We start from the raw sequence: 16,438 nt of genomic DNA on the forward strand, positions 1-16,438 counted from the left end.
GAGTTAGCACTCGATATTTAGCAGTATCTTCTACCTTGATACGGAGAGCAGGCGTTGTATAGGAGCAAAGAGATTTGAAATAAGCTTCGGTCAAAGACTGAATCTCTGCTTAATTGGGAGAGTCATTAGAGCGAATTCAATTGTGTAATTTTAGCTCATGTGGACTTTGGGTATTCTCTCAATATAGTCGACGGTTCAGTCCGCGGGCTTGTCATGGGTGCGGAATGCCTTTCGGAGTTTAGTTAATCCAGAAGGCGTCTCGAGCTCCGTCGAAATTTCGCTCCGCATCATGACATCCAGGCGCAGAAGACGGTCAAATCGTCGTTTCTGCACTGCTAGCCTCAAGGTTGGCGCTTTGCCATAGACACTCCACTTGGCACCTAATTGCATCTTCAAATTGATTTCCATCCTACATCGACATTCAACACCTGGCCCTTTTATCTTCAGGAGCCCCTAAACACAATCCTACCATGGCCATGCACAGCCCGTTTTCGATTACTCGGACGGTCAGGTCCTTCCAACTGACCAGACAATGCCTACGGACAATACACAAAAAATCCCTGCCTACGCCCTCCGTACCGCCACCGACTTCCTTCGTTCCTGATGTTCAAACGTTCCTCACATTGATCGGCCGCGACATGTTGAAGCACTCAAGCAAAATACCCTCCTGGGAGAAGCTATTCACCTTTACTTCCGCTGAACTTCGCGACGCCGGAATTGAACCGGCACGCCAACGGCGCTACCTCCTTCGGAAACGCGAGAAGTTCCGCAACGGCATCTACGGACCTGGCGGTGACCTTGAGACAGTCGTGGACGGTGCAGCGCAATTGCGAGTCACAGAAGTTCCGCTCACGGCATCAGAAAGGGCCTCGAATGCTCATAATGACGCTGCTACGGGTCTGCTTGGCTACTCGGCGACTTTGACACCTGGGATGAAGCGAGTTGTTGTTAACCTGCCGCCGGATGCCACCGAGTATAAGCACGACGCTTCGAAACCGTTCAGAAAGTTTGCACAAATGAAGATCCACCGTGGCTTATTGGTAAAGGGACCATATTTGCAGCCGATTAAAGGAACGGATGGCAGCGCAGCTCTAATCAAAGTTCAAGAAGGCATGTGGGAAGATAAGCTGGGTCACAAGGTTGATGGTGGTGAGCGAAGACGGGCCGAAGTAAGACATAAGATGAGGGCCGAAGAGAGGAGGAAAGGTTCGGCTTAAACTGTATGAGTCTGCATTCAAGGTTGTATAACACGACTGGTGTGTATCATAGCTTATTCATTTGTGTATTGATTTTAGGTGCAAGAGTTCATCATCTACAACTCTATTTATTTAAAACGAACATTTTTGTTGATCGTGTAGTAACCCTACTTTCAACGATGTTGCACTGACCCAAGTTGATATCACACTAATTCAACAGGAGAGCCTGAACATGTATTGCCAAACCAAGTTCGTCAATTCTCTATTATAAGTTATAACAACGGTTGAATATATGTATGTGTGGAAGTCAAAACCGCGAACTGGTGAAGAGATTTCAACAACTGTATGGGATACAAAACCCCTTGCCACATTCAAAGCGTGAATTTAAAACGTCAAACAACCCTCTCCGGTGTGTGCCATAGGTCATGCTCTGTCGTGGCTGGACAAGGTACGAGGACAAAATTGGCCCATCATTGACATGTATTATTAGTTTTTGGTGTCGCGCTCGCGTCGCTCGTACTGTACAAATGATTTACCAGCTGGCCGTGAAAACAAGGACTGTAGCCAAATTAGTCAAGCTCAGGGCTTCTTTGTTCTTAGATCTTCTTACCGAGTAATCGGTCTCTGGAATAGATTGCTTGTCACTCTCGTTGGCGGTATCGAACTTGTACAATCTCACAAGAGCTGCAGTGATTGTGATGAGCTGAACGTAAGCAAACTGTTCACCAATGCACCTGTGTCGTCCAGCACCAAAAGGAAGGTACGGGCTGTTGGTTCCCTTGCTCACAAGGCCGTACCCATAGTCAATCTTCTCCTCATCTTCGTTAGTGTTGGCGATGGGGTTTTCGTCCCAGCGATGGGGATCCCATTTCAACGGCTCGGGGAAGAACTCCACAGACCGAGCGCTGACACCGGGGGAAGACAGGACGTTGTGGGATGTTGGAATGACATAGGAGGTTCCAGGTACAGGCATCGGGCTTTTGACTGCTCGCATAATGGAGTGGATAGGGGCGTGTATGCGCAATGTTTCTTTGATTATCTTGGAATGAAGCTCCAGCTTTTGCAATTCATCAAATGTCAAACGCATATCAGAGCCTAGGACCTGGAGCTGCTCCTGATAGAGCTCCTCGGCAAGCTTTGGGTGTCTCGCAAGGTGCAGGAGGATCCACGACAAAGTTGAGGATGAGGAGTGTTGGCCAGCCATCAAAAGCGCAATCATCATGTGAGCGATTTCTTCGTCGGGTAGCGGAGTACCATTCTTATAAACGCAAGACATAAGGTTCCAAACCATGTCCTCAGAGCCCTTCTTTTCGCCCGACTTGCGACGCGCTTTGATAATCTCAGTGTACGTCTCAGTCATCTTTCTCTGGGCGGCATCACGTCGTCTGTTGTGAGGAAGAGGTGCGTAAGGAAACATGAAGTTGATCGGCGCGAAGCCCATGTCGAGGTCGTGGTACAGCTCTGCAAACGTCGAGTCAAATTTGTCCCGAACTTCTTCTCCTTGAAGTGAGCGAGAGGCGGTATAGATCGTAATTTCGGCAACCGTTTTGGATACGTCGAAGACGCCCTTCGGGCCTTGGAGAGCAGGAGATTTCTTAGCGAAGTCATCCACTTCAGCAGTGATCAACTGGACATAGGAACGTAACGCTTCGGAAGTAAGGCCATATTTCACGAACTAGCTGTTGTTAGAGGCAATCCTCATGATAATTAGTGAAGGAACCCCTACCTTCTTCTGCTCCATAAGTTTCGCATTGGGGCAGTCGTAAACGACATGGCGTCCAAACACAGGGGTGGTTAATGGGGAGTAGACCTCCTCCGCACACACATCCTTAAGCTTCCCATTCAGAATGAACTCGTTACCCTTGGTGCCCAAGTAAACTGTCGTTTTCTTTCCCAAGAGGACGAAAGTGAAGATATCTCCGTACTGAAGTAAGAGAACACCGAGTTAGAGTCAGGCCAACTACCGTGGTGACAGAATGCATACCTTTGCGCGACAGTCAAAGAAGAACTTGTAGGGGTCAATTCCGTAGCTGACGGTGCTGCCGATCAAGGGGAACCAGTGGAATACGACGGGGGGTTCATTGGGATTTTTGAAGAGTATTTGTCGCAACACATTAAAGACAACAGCGAGAATAACGAACGCGAGCAGTGTCAGCCCAGAAAGTGCCCAGGTTGACAGGGCTGAGCAACGTTCACAGACGTTCTCAAGAACGACAGCAACAAGACCCATGATGACCAAAGGAATGCTGTACAGACTGTCGAGAAACAGCAAACGAGAAATCTCCTGGGACCGGGAAGAGTAGCTCTGAGCGCAGAGTGGGAAAAATGTCGGGCCTAGATGGATCCGCGCCACGCTTGCCCCTGGCTTGCTTACACGGGAACTCTAAAAGGTCACGCCACAACAGGGGCCGCCGGAGTAGTCGGCGACTCAGAAGCTCTGTTTTACTACTACCAGCAATAAAGCAGTCACTCTTACATGTTATACTCTTTGCATATAGTGTTTGTTCTAATGCCATGCCCAGCACACCCCTCAGTAGAATTATCATAGGTATATGAGGTAGTAGGCTGCTTTTTCCTCGATGAGGGAAGGTACCCAATAAAATGCTTAAATGCTGAACCAAATTTAGCACCTCGCCCGGACAACCCTCACAAAAAAGCTCTAAACTAGCATTAATAACGGCTTGTTGGGTCTTCTTCGAATAAAACCGGATCGCCTCGCTCCCCAAGATTCACAAACTCCTTCGGGCCGCTATTGTCGTTGGGGGAGTCCTCATGGGGCCGACTGGCCCTTTGGTTATGCATGCGCTGACCAGCAGTGTTCTTGTGGTAAACCTTTACCGGGGCACCATCTGCCGCTTGCTGCTGACTAAAATGGACATCATTGATACTGCTAAGCAGTGTACGTTCACGAGCGATCTTCCGTTTGGAAAAGTCCAAATTTCCCAAAGCGCCTGTGAGGCCGTCCGTACTGTCAGTCACGCTCGGATGTTTACCTGTAAGCCAAGGATGTTCAAGACATTCGTCCACAGTGATTCTCTTATCAACATCGACTGTGAGCATTCTGTCAATAAGATCTAGCGCTGGGTCGCCCACGGAGTCCCAATATGGAGAGGGGTAGTCAAACCGCCCTAGCTTAATCTGTTGTGCCAGGGTGTAGGGGTTCTCTCTCGAATAAAGCTCATCAGAAAATGGCGGGAAGCCACATAGACATATGTAGAGAACAACACCGAGTGACCAGATATCGACAGCTTTGGTGTATTTCCGGCGGCGAGTTTCTTGAAGGATCTCAGGAGCAACATCTGAAGAATGAGCACAAATTGATCGAGGAGGCCTTGGAATACTTACAGCTTGGTGTGCCACAGCTGGCAGTTGAATCAGTTAGCATTTGTAGCGGAACAAATCAGATGTTGCACGTACAGTGTGGTTGTAAACGAGTCTTCCCCGATGATCTTGGCTAGGCCAAAATCTCCCAATTTTACAGTAAGCTTGCTATCAGCAACGAGGATATTCTCCGGCTTGATGTCTCGATGAACTATTCCGCGGTCATGCTGCCATTCTGTTAATAATCTGAAACTGAAAAACACCCTCTGCTTCGCTCTGGGACTTTACCAGATACTTCAATCCTTCAAAGAGTTGAAGCAAGATATGGCGAGCCTCATTTTCTGTGAATTTCTGTTTGCTGATAATCATGTTGAATAGTTCGCCTTCAGGGGCAAGCTCGAGTACAAGATATACTCCGTCATTTTCATCAAACGTGTCTTTGAGGCAAAGCAAATTATGATGACTAACGCTCATTAACAGGCCGATTTCCTGCATTAGCGAGTCATTCTGTGACTTTTGCGAATCACCGACCCTTTTTTCGAACACCTTGACCGCGAATTGTGTCCCAGTAGCGCGTTCCACGCAGAGGTAGACAGTTGCGAAATGCCCTTTTCCGAGTTGCTGCAGGATCCGATACTGCTGTCGGAAGCCATTGATGTTCTTGGTTCTAGGGTATCTGAAAACGAACCGCACTTCGTCTAAAATAGTGACTTCATCACCATCCTCAAGCTCACGATGCTTGTTTCGACCCACAATCGCATCATTAACGAACGTGCCATTACTGGATAGATCTTCCAATATGGCTACAGTATCACCGCGTCTGTTCTCCGGAAACATCAAAAAATGCCTATTAGATACGGTAGGTATATTAAGTGACAGGTCTGAGCATGTCAATAGATTGGCACTTTGACGATCTGGGCGAGCAAAACATACCACATTCTGGATGTCGCCCAATGAGATAGCCGCCCGGACGCTGGTTGACCTGTTTTCCAGAGGTATTTTTGGAGCCTTTGGAACCTTTGGACTGCTCTGTGCCTTCCTTACAACCATCACGCTTCCGAAGGACAAGGGCGTCTCGGACTTTATCATCTAGTGGGATAAGGTAGCCCCAGACACCCTCCGCAGCTTCGTCTTCAACATCATCGGCAAACGCGCGAGGGGGGTAAACAAACTGCGACAGAGCTTGTGTGTCGCCAGGAGGCGACGAAAGTGGCTGATAGATGTCTGAATTCGAAGGAGACCGTAGACGAGCTTGACTTGGTGGAGTGGCTGTAACTTCCTTTCGCAGGTCCGTGGCCGTGGAATCGTGGTGTGTCAAAGGCGTTGGAAGGTAAGATTGTGCGACAGGGGTTTGTGATTGTCGTTGCGAGCTTATTCTCTCTGACCGTCTAGGTTTCTTTTGATCTTGTGGGTCGTGGTCAGCAGTAACCTGTGGGAAAAGCATATCATTAACAGCCCAACAATGAATTGAGCCCGCAAGATAACTTACCCTGTTGCGCTTGAGAGAGCTCTTTTCAGTTCGCGGCACCATCGTTTCGACTGCTCACGCCTCAGTGCGAGGATACTCTGGGAGAAAGCGAGTGGTCGAGCAGGAGCTAAAAAGAGAGAACACAACCAGGTATGACCCTCTCAATCAGACATAAGCTGTAGGAGCGGTAGAGAAGACAGAGTCGGAAAAAAAGAAATTTGCGAGAGCTCTGGAGTTGTTGATCAATCTGACAATCGCGAGCGGCCGCCCGGGGATTTGGGAGGAAAACGCGCTACTCAGAGCCTCTCAGGTACCTACGTAACCAGTAAGGTACGCTTACAGAATGGCCGATTACGTAGGTACCTACAGTGTTGGGGTACGGACATCTTCGTCCCCATAAACAGGATCACTTAGCCGAGAATACAAGCTCAGCTAAACAGAGAAGGATGCGTTCCGGAGGTCTTGAGTAACTCTTCTGCTTGAACACCCCGTCACCATCTGTTTGCTTACCTCGTACCTTGCGACTGTCCCAGGGTCGCTCCCAGGCTCTCCGCCTCATCTGCCCACGATACCCGCAAATCTCAATTTGAATCCTGACATTGTCCTTGGTCCCATAATAGTAGAGTAAGTATTTCACGCAAGTTCGGCACAGGAAGACATATAACAGGGGGATCCTCGACCATCCAATTAGTAGCAGCCGAGGAACTACGTACAGAGTAGTGACGGCGACGCCGTGGGCCCCACGTGGATCTTTTCCCCATACCGTTCATCATCCCTTGGAATTTCTGGTCGGTAAGGGGTGCAAGAACCTCGAAGACACAACTCACGAGCTGTTTGAGCCCTCGCACAATTCGCACTATTTCTAAGGGCTCTTATACGATGGACGAGTGCGCACCCTGCCTGACTTTCTGCTCAAGGACAACGGTGCTAACTGACAGATAGCTTTAGTCCGAACATTCGAACCTCCGCGCTGGAGAAGCTCGCAAAACTAGCCGTCAACACACCGGAAGACAACGATGATACCGGAAATGATCAGCTTACGCAACAGTGTCAGCATCTCAGGAAGCAGCCAAATGGTCTTCTCAATGGAGTTCTACACAATCAGTGTCCAGTGTCCAGGGTTCCCATGGTTCGTCTCCTACAACAATTAATCGAGAAGAGAGGAGCAGGCTAATTCTTCAAGGATATTCGAGAGCTATGTGTCCTAGTTTCCTTGTGCAAAGCTGCGCCTTCGGTTACTAAAGAAGAGCATGCCATTCGTTTGGTCTCTCAATTGTCCCGCTACCTTCCAGAATCCCATGGCCAGCTTTTCCGACCTTCGCCGTTCCTACATCATATCGAACCGTCTCCATGGGAAGCACTTTCCTATCACCTATCATTCGCCCTTCTACAATTGGGAACAGAGTATTCATCCTTGCGCCAGGACGTCTACAGCGCTGTGGACGAGTATCTATATAACTGCGCCGAGGCAATTAGTGTCCTAATCACTACATCAGCCTCCGTCTCCATGGAAAATGCACTCGGGTCTCCCCAAGAGTCTGTCAATATCTTGGCGATTTGTGTATCCATGGTCGGGTTTTTGGAAGCCGCAGCTAACTTCAGCTCATTTTGGTCTGCCAGTGAAAAACTGCGAATGGTCGATTACATGCGGTCAATGTTCTCAGAGAATTTCATGGTAGCTATTGAGACTGCATCGTCGACTGTGCGAAGTGCGGGTATCTCGGAATCGACGCTTCGAGATTGGAGAAAATATACTCGCCGCTATACCACCCAAGGTCGTCCGCTAGGTGCTATGCTCCTACAAGAAGGTTACATGCGCTTCATCAAATCTTGTGTCACGTCTCTCATCGGGGCGCAAAACATGTCAGATGATGAACTTTTGGATGACTATGTAGATGGTGTGGGCATTGCTAGGAGCCATGACGAAACCGAGATAGCTCTCATTAATCGCCTAACTGGCATCATCGCTGGCGAGATACAGCTACTGGAGGATGGGTCTGATTATTTGCAAGTTGGATCACCTTGGCAACAACGACTTGCGTTTTCTGTCAAAGCGCTTGCCCTCATGGGCTACCTCAATTGCATCATCATAAGCGAGGATACAGCGAATGGCGATGACTTTCTGTCATGGTTAGAGGACACACTCATAGATCCAAATCAAATGTCGAGCATTGAACTCGCCACGACCACCCTGAAGTGCCTAACAATCGTCTCCCGGATGTCTATCAACAGTGCATCATCTGGAAGTCGTTCACTTCTCCGGTTCATCGTCGAGGGCGGTATACATGCCAGTGCCATAGGCTCCGTTGCTGCGCAATGCCTGTCTCAAGTCCTTGGAGTTCTCTCACAGGATTCCGTCATTACAACTCTGTATTCTTTGGGGAACGTTCTGAGTCCTGGATCTGGCACTGACAAGCCATATCCAGGCCAGGCAAATGGGAAACTTGATGATATTCTCCAATATCAACAAGCCAAAAATGGCAGCATAGCTTCTCTTTCCGTCAGTGAGACGGAAGACAACACACCTTATCGCAGCATCGTCCATGCCATAATTACCATTGCAATCAGCTGCCACGACGAGCAGATCAGTGCCTTGGCGCAGTCAATGCTTTTGCAGAAGATTGGCAAGCTAAACACCACTGTTGATGGTTGCATCATTAAGGAGACCGCAGCACTCTCAATAACGACTGGTCAAGCTGAGTTCCAGCTTCTTTTGAAATTTTACGACCGTGCTTATCGCGACGGGATTGCCAGGGGCTATGCAAACGTCGTTCATGCAGTCCTGAGCGCTCTGACATATCTTGCAGTCGCGCTGGAGAGGAATACTCCTCTCTACAGGCTTTACCTCGTGCATTTGTTGGAAAGCATTGTGAACAAGGGCGATGCAATAGATCTCGAGCATGAAAGACACAAAGACATAACCCTTGCAGCAGAAGACATTAGCCCACTTTTAAAGCCTTTGGCATTACTGGTGTCTTCAACAGATCCAATTCCAGCTTATGATCAGGATGTATCGACCTTGTTCCGGGATGCGTGGTTCAATATTGCCGTCCACGGAATATCGTTGAGTTCGGACGTTGGACGAAATCATCTTGAGGAGTTGCGTTTGCTTGCAAAATACTCTCCAAGCCTTGTACCTGAGGATCGCATGGACATGATTGAAAGTGATGTTGAGCTCAACACGGTTCTCCGGAGAGGCATGGGCCCACAGCGACATATTGAACAAAAGAAAGGCCTAGTTAATGAGATTCCCCATCGGGAGGCTGACATTAAGCGTTTAAGCTACCCAAAAGCGGTATTTCTGAATGCTGCTTTGCTGCTCGAGAATCTTCGCGCGTTCTCAGGTAGTTGCACAAAGCCGCTGGGCTACTTCCGTGATCCAGCTTTGGCTACTACTGAAATGGCAAACTGCATGACTGCCATTGCCGATAAGGTTGTCGGCTGTTATCTGAAACAAACGCTTTCGGGGAGATGTGCGGATTTCTCCGTTCCATACCTATCCAAAGAGCTAGCAGGCTTCTTTGTAGCCTGCTGTCATCGCATAGAAAGGATCCAGAAGGTGGCTATTCTCTGCGCAAACAGAATCGTACTGGAGTGTCCATCGGTTTTGTGTGAGAAACACTCACTGTTCACATTGCTCGAGCTTCTGACAGTTGCGTGGAGGTCATGCCTTGAGGAAGAGCTTGACGAGTTCGAATGGAAACCCTCATTCACATCTCTGATAGGCCATGTTAAAGTTGATCTTCCGGACAATTATGGCTATAGAAGGAAGACTCTCGATGTGTTGCTTGAACGTGCGAGAGCATGGATAACAATGGTGATGGACGTTGCGCCTCTCGATATCAAGGGGCTTCTTCAGGTAAGTTCTCGGCTGATAGGAGAGCGCAACCCCTGATTGGAAAACAGACATATCTTTCCGCATCCGATGACAATGATGGCAATGGTGATATTTCCATGGGTCGTTCTTTTGCTCTTGAAATGGGATCCCTCATACCACAGACTGATTATAGACTTGGTAGGCAATCCCTACTCGTGGATGCTCGTGCCCCGAGTCCAGCTGGACCTAACCTTGATTTCCAGGATCTCTCGAGAGTTATGGTGTGTCGCGGATCGATGTTGCCTCGAACTTCATTGCTCAGCACACTGCTCGTCAAAAGTATCGTCGTGCCGACAGTCTACATGCTAGCGGTCTAGAATGGCTAACTCGTGAATCACCTGGTAGGCTCATATATTAATCACAGCAGCCCGCGCTAATACAATTTTCAGGTCATTGCTCTATCGGTTCGTCTGCATCGCTGCTCGAGTCGAGTGAGAGCGTTGAAAATGTACTGGTTGAGATTCACAAAACAGTCACATCAGGAAGTCAAATTACCCTTCATGAGGTCCGGAATGCCTTGCAGCGAGCTGCCGCTATATTGTGTGGTAGTACCACTACTCACGCTGCAATTGCTCGCTCTTTGGTTTCGTTGCCTTTCCAAATATTCTCCAGAGAGTCTATCAACATTGGAATCTCTCTTTGGTTGGGTGTCATGCACGAAAATCCCAAGTTAGAACCGGCGATTCTGTTTGAGGTGGTTCAGGAATGGGAAAGCACAGTGTTGCGTAGGCAGGGATTGTTTGATCCTTCCTTTAAGTGAGTATTACACCCAGAGTTAGGTATGCGCTGTCGGTGATTAACGTCTTTTAGCCATGTCGACCCCATGTATGCGGAAATTGAGCTCTTGCCAACAAACAAGGAGTCGATGCTGCAGCAACAGAAGCTAGCGCAAAACATTCTTGCGCCGCATTTGCAAACCGTCCAATTCTTCGAGAGTCATTTCAATGCCGTCCGGCTAGGTAACGCTCAGACCCAACGTCTGTTTGGTCGGTTTGTTGATCGGACATCTATTGGGCTTTTGCATGCCAGTAACCATCCTTTGGCCCGAGAGTTGCACTTCCGCATCATTTCTTTTTGTTTGAGAGTTCTCAGGCATTGTACGTCTTTTGACCATGTCACTCTCTGGCGGCTGAAGAATCAGACCTTATCTGCTGCTTTAAGCTGGTTTAAACATCCACCCAGGTAAAGTCCATCAACATTTAGCCTACTTTAAGGGATTTACTCACATTTAGAATCCTCAGGTGGTCCTTTGGCGGCAATAGACTGCAACTCAAAGCCGAAGATAAGATTTTGAGCGATGTTGTGACCGCTCTGGCAGATGTGTCTAACGTCGGCTCTAATACTCGGTGGCCTTATACATCGCTTCAAGCTAAACAGGACCTTCTTCAAGTGCTTTTGGAGAATGAAAGATTACGACTCAAGGTCTGGTTGTTCCCACTGGAACCGGACCGCAAGCATGCCGTGTCTCAATCCCCTCTGAGCAAACATCTCACAGAGGTCAGCTTCAGATTCATCCAAGCTCCGGCTGATGCATGCTAACTATTTCATAGGATAACATGTTGCGGATTGCATGGTCTGAGAGTCCAGGATTAGCTATCCAACTTGCAACCCGATTTTCATCTCCAAAAATCAGCGTTGACATACGCAAGCTGCTTCTCAATTTCCCCGAGAAAGCCATAGACGAGCCTAGCAGTCTTGAGATCTTGTTTGCATCGACGCTCCCAACCGATGTTGCGTCTCAATTGAAGGTGAGTTGAACGTAAATCCACAGTCACGATCCACACTGATCACGTCAGTATCTGTTATATTGGGCCCCTGTCAACCCCATTGAAGGTCTAACTTACTTTTTGCCTGCGTATGGAAACCACCCATTCATCCTACAATATGCGATGAAGGCCTTAGAGAGTCATTCTCTTGATGTCCGGTTTTATTTCGTCCCACAGCTGGTACAAGCTCTTCGCTATGATGCTCTAGGGTATGTTGAAAGATATATCCTTGAGACCGCAAAGCAATCCCAATTGTTCGCACATCAAGTGATCTGGAACATGAAGGCCAATTCTTACAAAGACGAGGACTCTCAAATAGTAAGTGCGAAGGACACAGCATCGTAGTACATGGTACATGTACGGATTACTGACAACCAACTTTAGCCGGATCCCCTCAAACCAACTCTTGATCGATTTATGGACAAGCTTATCACAAGTTTCACTGATGACGAGCGTGATTTCTACGAACGAGAATTCTCGTTCTTCAACGAGATCACTGGTATCTCGGGCAAGCTGCGTCCATACATCAAGAAAAGCAAACCGGAAAAGAAGGAGAAGATTGAGGAAGAACTCCGTAAAATCAAGGTTGAAGTTGGCGTTTATCTCCCTAGCAACCCTGATGGTGTCGTGGTTGGAATTGATCGCAAATCGGGAAAGCCTTTGCAAAGCCATGCAAAGGCGCCATACCTGGCGACGTTCAGAATCCAGAAAAATCGAACACAATGGGATCAGAATGGTGACAACGCTGCGGGTTCGGCAGCTTTCAACCCCGGGGACTTGATCAGACCCTCACAAAACCGGCAGTCAAACTCGCACCAGGAAACATATGAGGTCTGGCAATCGGCAATCTTTAAGGTTGGAGACGACTGTCGTCAAGATATGCTAGCGTTGCAGATGATCGCCGCCTTCCGAAGTATATTTGCTAATATTGGATTGGATGTTTGGGTTTTCCCCTACCGAGTAACTTCAACGGCACCAGGATGCGGAGTCATTGACGTCCTACCAAATTCAATCTCTCGGGACATGCTCGGACGTGAAGCTGTCAACGGCTTGTATGACTACTTCGTTTCTAAATACGGAGGCGAAGATTCCGTCCAATTCCAGGAGGCGCGCACAAACTTTGTGAAGAGCATGGCCGCCTATTCAGTCATCTCCTATCTAATGCAGTTCAAGGATCGGCATAATGGCAACATCATGTTTGACGATGCTGGCCATATTATCCATATCGACTTCGGCTTCTGCTTTGACATTGCACCTGGTGGTGTACGCTTCGAGCGGGCGCCGTTCAAGCTCACTTCGGAAATGGTTGCAGTAATGAGCGGCAATCCTCACTCACACGCCGGCGGTGGTGGCTCGGGCAGTGGACGTCTACCAGGAGCATCTCACAACCCCACCCAGACGCAGCCATATAAGTGGTTCGAGTCTTTGGTAGTGAAGGCATTCCTGGCGTCCCGGCCGTATGCTACTAAGCTTTCGCACATTGTGTCGTTGATGCTGGACAGCGGTCTGCCCTGCTTCAAGCCCGAAACACTCAAGCACTTCCGCGACCGATTTGTGCTCGAAAAGAGTGAGAGAGAAGCGGCAGAGTTTATGCGAGAGCTGGTGCGTAAGTCTTACATGAGTATGTCTACAAAGGGGTATGATCAGTTCCAGCTCCTGACCAACGGCATCCCGTACTAGAGCGAAAGCGTATTTGAGCCACATTGGCCGGTCTTTGCAGTGTATCTAGGTATAGGGAATATAATAGATTGTTCTATCTGGTACCTACATACCTAGGTATGGATAGGTGTAGCAGGCTTCTTACCAAGTCCGGCAGGCGTCGGGATCTTGACGTCACCACTACTACTCTTCGCGTCTCTCGTCTTCCTCTCGCCGTCTTCCTTCGCCTCCTCCATCCCTCGCCTGCTGCAGCCGCAGGGAACTGCGTACAACCACACTCTTTGAACCAGAGTTCAGTTGTGATTCGCAGAATGCTCCAGTTTATACTTTCCGGGCTCAAGCCCGGCCATGGCTATCGTCATCGCATGGGGTTTTCCACCTTTCGCCCGTGCAATTCTCTACGACACACCCCTCTCATCATCGCATAAATACCGTGTTATTCTTCGCCCTTTGTCCTTCTTGTCCTTCTCTTGGGTCGCTTATCTAGTACTGGTTACTGGTCTCAACCTGCAATAGAAGCCGTGGGGATCGTATTATCCATTTACACCAAGCTCATCCACACTCGTCTCAGCCATGAAGAATATCTCGGCAATGCTTCCTCACAATCGATATGAGGCCTCACAGACCCGTTCAAGCTATTCATCCGGGCTGACAGACCAGGAAAAACACGCCGGAATTCGCGATGGTCCTGTACCTTTTGTGACTTGGCGGTCCTTCCTACTAGGAGCATTTGTCTCAATCGGAGGCATCATATTTGGCTACGATACTGGCCAGATATCTGGGTTTCTTGAAATGGAAAATTTCAAGCAGAAATTCGCCCAGTCGCAGCCAGATGGGACGTATGCTTTCAATAATGTGAGATCTGGTCTCATAGTCTCTATGGTACGTTCTTATTTGGCTCCAAACATCAGCTGCAGACCCATTGATTTGTCGGCGTTACATTAGCTATCTATCGGTACACTCCTAGGTGCCTTGGTTGCTGGTCCACTGGCCGATCGCATTGGTCGTAAATGGTCAATTGCCTTCTGGTGCATTGTCCTTCATGTTGGGATTATCATTCAGATCTCATCACCCCATCCGAAGTGGTATCAATTCATGATGGGGCGCTTTGTAACTGGCTTTGGTGTGGGCTCATGCTCCTTGCTGGGTACGACTGATGATCTCTCGTCCATTCTTGGATTCCGTTCGCTAATGTCAACATCAGTACCACTTTACCAGGGCGAAACCTCACCGAGGCAGATTCGTGGCGCCATGGTTTGGTAGGTTCTTCCCTTCATTTAAAGTACCCTTAGCTCTATTCTTTTGGCAGGTATCTCGATGCTAATCAAAGCCAAAAGTTCATATCAATTATTTGTAACTCTTGGCATATTCGTTGCATATTGCATCAACTATGGAACAGAGAGTATGCAGAGTACGGCATCCTGGCGGATACCACTTGGAATCACATTCTTGTGGGGATTGATTCTCGGCATTGGTATCATTTTTTTCCCGGAGAGCCCTCGATATGATTACCGACACGGACGTACCGAGCAAGCCAAGAGAACAATGGCCAAGCTTTATGGAGTCCGTGAAAATCATCGTGTGATCATAGAAGAACTGACCGAAGTCAAAGAACAGTTAGAGGCCGAAAGCGCATCCAAGGGTGGGTTTTATGGTTGGATCGAGATGTTCCAAGGTCCTCGAATGCTATATCGAATCATCCTGGGGATTGTATTACAGGCTCTTCAACAGCTGACAGGCGCCAACTACTTCTTCTACTACGGTTAGTTTAGTCTTCAGCGGATCTTCTGACATTTCTCGCGCACACTTTTTGTCCTCAAATGAAAAGGACACGAAATTTGGTTTTCTTTCCCTCATGTTACGAATCCGCCTGCTACTGGCACGTAATAATACCACTGACGCGAGATTAGGAACTGTTGTATTCAACGGCGCCGGGATAAGTAACACATTCGTGACACAAATGATTTTGGGTGGTGTCAATTTTGGTACGACCTTCTTCGGCCTCTACGTTGTCGAGCATTTCGGCAGACGCAAGTCTCTCATCACCGGCGGAATATGGATGTTCGTGAACTTCATGGTATTTGCGTCGGTCGGCCACTTCGCTTTGAATGTTGATAACCCGCCTGCTACGCCTGGTGCCGGCAAGGCAATGGTCGTGTTCGCCTGTCTGTTTATCACTGGTGAGCTACCTCAGACCCCACCCGTTTGGGCCAAAGTGCTTATTTATCTTTAGGGTTCGCAAGTACGTGGGGGCCTATGATCTGGGCCATCGTCGCAGAACTTTACCCGTCCAGATATCGAGCCAAAGCCATGGCCATGGCAACCGCTTCCAATTGGTTATGGAACTTCCTCATTGGTAAGTCGGCTAGTTTTACTCTAACGGACTTGCCCTGATAAAATTACAAGGTTTCTTCACTCCTTTCATCACAGGAGACATCGACTTTGCTTATGGATATGTCTTTGCCGGATGCCTTTTCGCAGCAGTTTTTATTGTGTACTTCTTCGTCCTCGAAGGCAAGAACAAGACGCTCGAGGAGATGGACATGATGTACGTTATGCGCGTGCCTCCCTGGAAAAGCAGCAAGTGGATTCCCCCGCCGCCCGAGGAGCGCGTCACAACGGCACATGTTTTGGATCAACGAGCGGCCCGCGGTCTTGCTAGCGAGCAGAAGTCGAGTAAAAGAAACAACGCCCCTGCGCATCAACATGTAGATCAAAACGACGCTGGTGTTGGACCATCGGCATAACTGCTAAGCCGCTCAAAATTTGATGGTCATGCTGTCACGGGTGGTGTCGTTGCTACATGCAAAGATATATCCCGGTTTAGAGCTTTTGCTAGTCCGCCACCAAATAGTCATGCGTCGTGGAGGGAGCAAGAAGGTGACGCATTACATCTGAAACAAGGGCATCTTGCCAGTCCCCACCAGCGATCCAGACACAGACCGTCCAGATTATTACCAGATTTGATACTACAACCAACAGTCAGTCACTGACCACTGTGAATCATCACATGCCTCTTATTACTGATGAAGTATCATATATTGCCAGAAGTAAGTACGAAAGTCAAGCTAAAGATCACATGCCATTCATGAAAGCAAGAAAGCTCCGACCATGAACCACTCCAATCAATTCCAGGACGTTCCGGTCCAGT

The 16,438-nt window shown here is 48.5% G+C and overlaps 4 protein-coding genes across 4 annotated transcripts; 3 read left to right on the top strand and 1 right to left on the bottom strand.

The window, feature by feature from the left end:
• Positions 1-289: 289 nt before the first annotated feature.
• Positions 290-1,472, top strand: BDV14DRAFT_88103 (mitochondrial 37S ribosomal protein mS41). Its single transcript, XM_073777775.1, has one exon. The coding sequence runs from the start codon at positions 471-473 to the stop codon at positions 1,215-1,217; it is 747 nt and encodes a 248-aa protein (XP_073626480.1). The 5' UTR covers positions 290-470; the 3' UTR covers positions 1,218-1,472.
• Positions 1,473-1,682: 210 nt separating this feature from the next.
• BDV14DRAFT_190818 (cytochrome P450) lies at positions 1,683-6,048 on the bottom strand (the record flags this gene model as incomplete). The annotated part of the gene is made up of 10 exons (XM_073771391.1): positions 1,683-1,754; positions 1,807-2,871; positions 2,923-3,120; positions 3,181-3,451; position 3,682; positions 3,875-4,527; positions 4,614-4,744; positions 4,806-5,398; positions 5,451-5,946; positions 6,007-6,048. The coding sequence occupies 10 exons, from the start codon at positions 6,046-6,048 to the stop codon at positions 1,683-1,685; spliced, it is 3,522 nt and encodes a 1,173-aa protein (XP_073626481.1).
• An 816-nt stretch (positions 6,049-6,864) lies between these two features.
• Positions 6,865-13,445, top strand: stt4 (1-phosphatidylinositol 4-kinase STT4; the record flags this gene model as incomplete). The annotated part of the gene is made up of 12 exons (XM_073775759.1): positions 6,865-6,872; positions 6,928-7,114; positions 7,169-7,244; positions 7,278-9,844; positions 9,892-10,000; positions 10,066-10,203; positions 10,252-10,618; positions 10,673-11,044; positions 11,104-11,359; positions 11,413-11,610; positions 11,659-11,946; positions 12,013-13,445. 12 exons carry the CDS (start codon positions 6,865-6,867, stop codon positions 13,306-13,308), a joined length of 5,862 nt encoding a protein of 1,953 aa, XP_073626482.1. The 3' UTR covers positions 13,309-13,445.
• Positions 13,446-13,897: 452 nt separating this feature from the next.
• BDV14DRAFT_209870 (sugar porter family MFS transporter) lies at positions 13,898-16,034 on the top strand (the record flags this gene model as incomplete). Its single annotated transcript, XM_073775760.1, has 8 exons — positions 13,898-13,915; positions 13,948-14,169; positions 14,233-14,434; positions 14,492-14,546; positions 14,625-15,049; positions 15,198-15,467; positions 15,521-15,643; positions 15,694-16,034. The coding sequence occupies 8 exons, from the start codon at positions 13,898-13,900 to the stop codon at positions 16,032-16,034; spliced, it is 1,656 nt and encodes a 551-aa protein (XP_073626483.1).
• Between the last annotated feature and the right edge of the window lie 404 nt (positions 16,035-16,438).

The sequence above is a fragment of the Aspergillus stella-maris genome (genome assembly GCF_047715825.1).
Source record: "Aspergillus stella-maris strain CBS 113639 unplaced genomic scaffold BDV14scaffold_40, whole genome shotgun sequence".
NCBI classification, from domain to species: domain Eukaryota; kingdom Fungi; phylum Ascomycota; class Eurotiomycetes; order Eurotiales; family Aspergillaceae; genus Aspergillus; species Aspergillus stella-maris.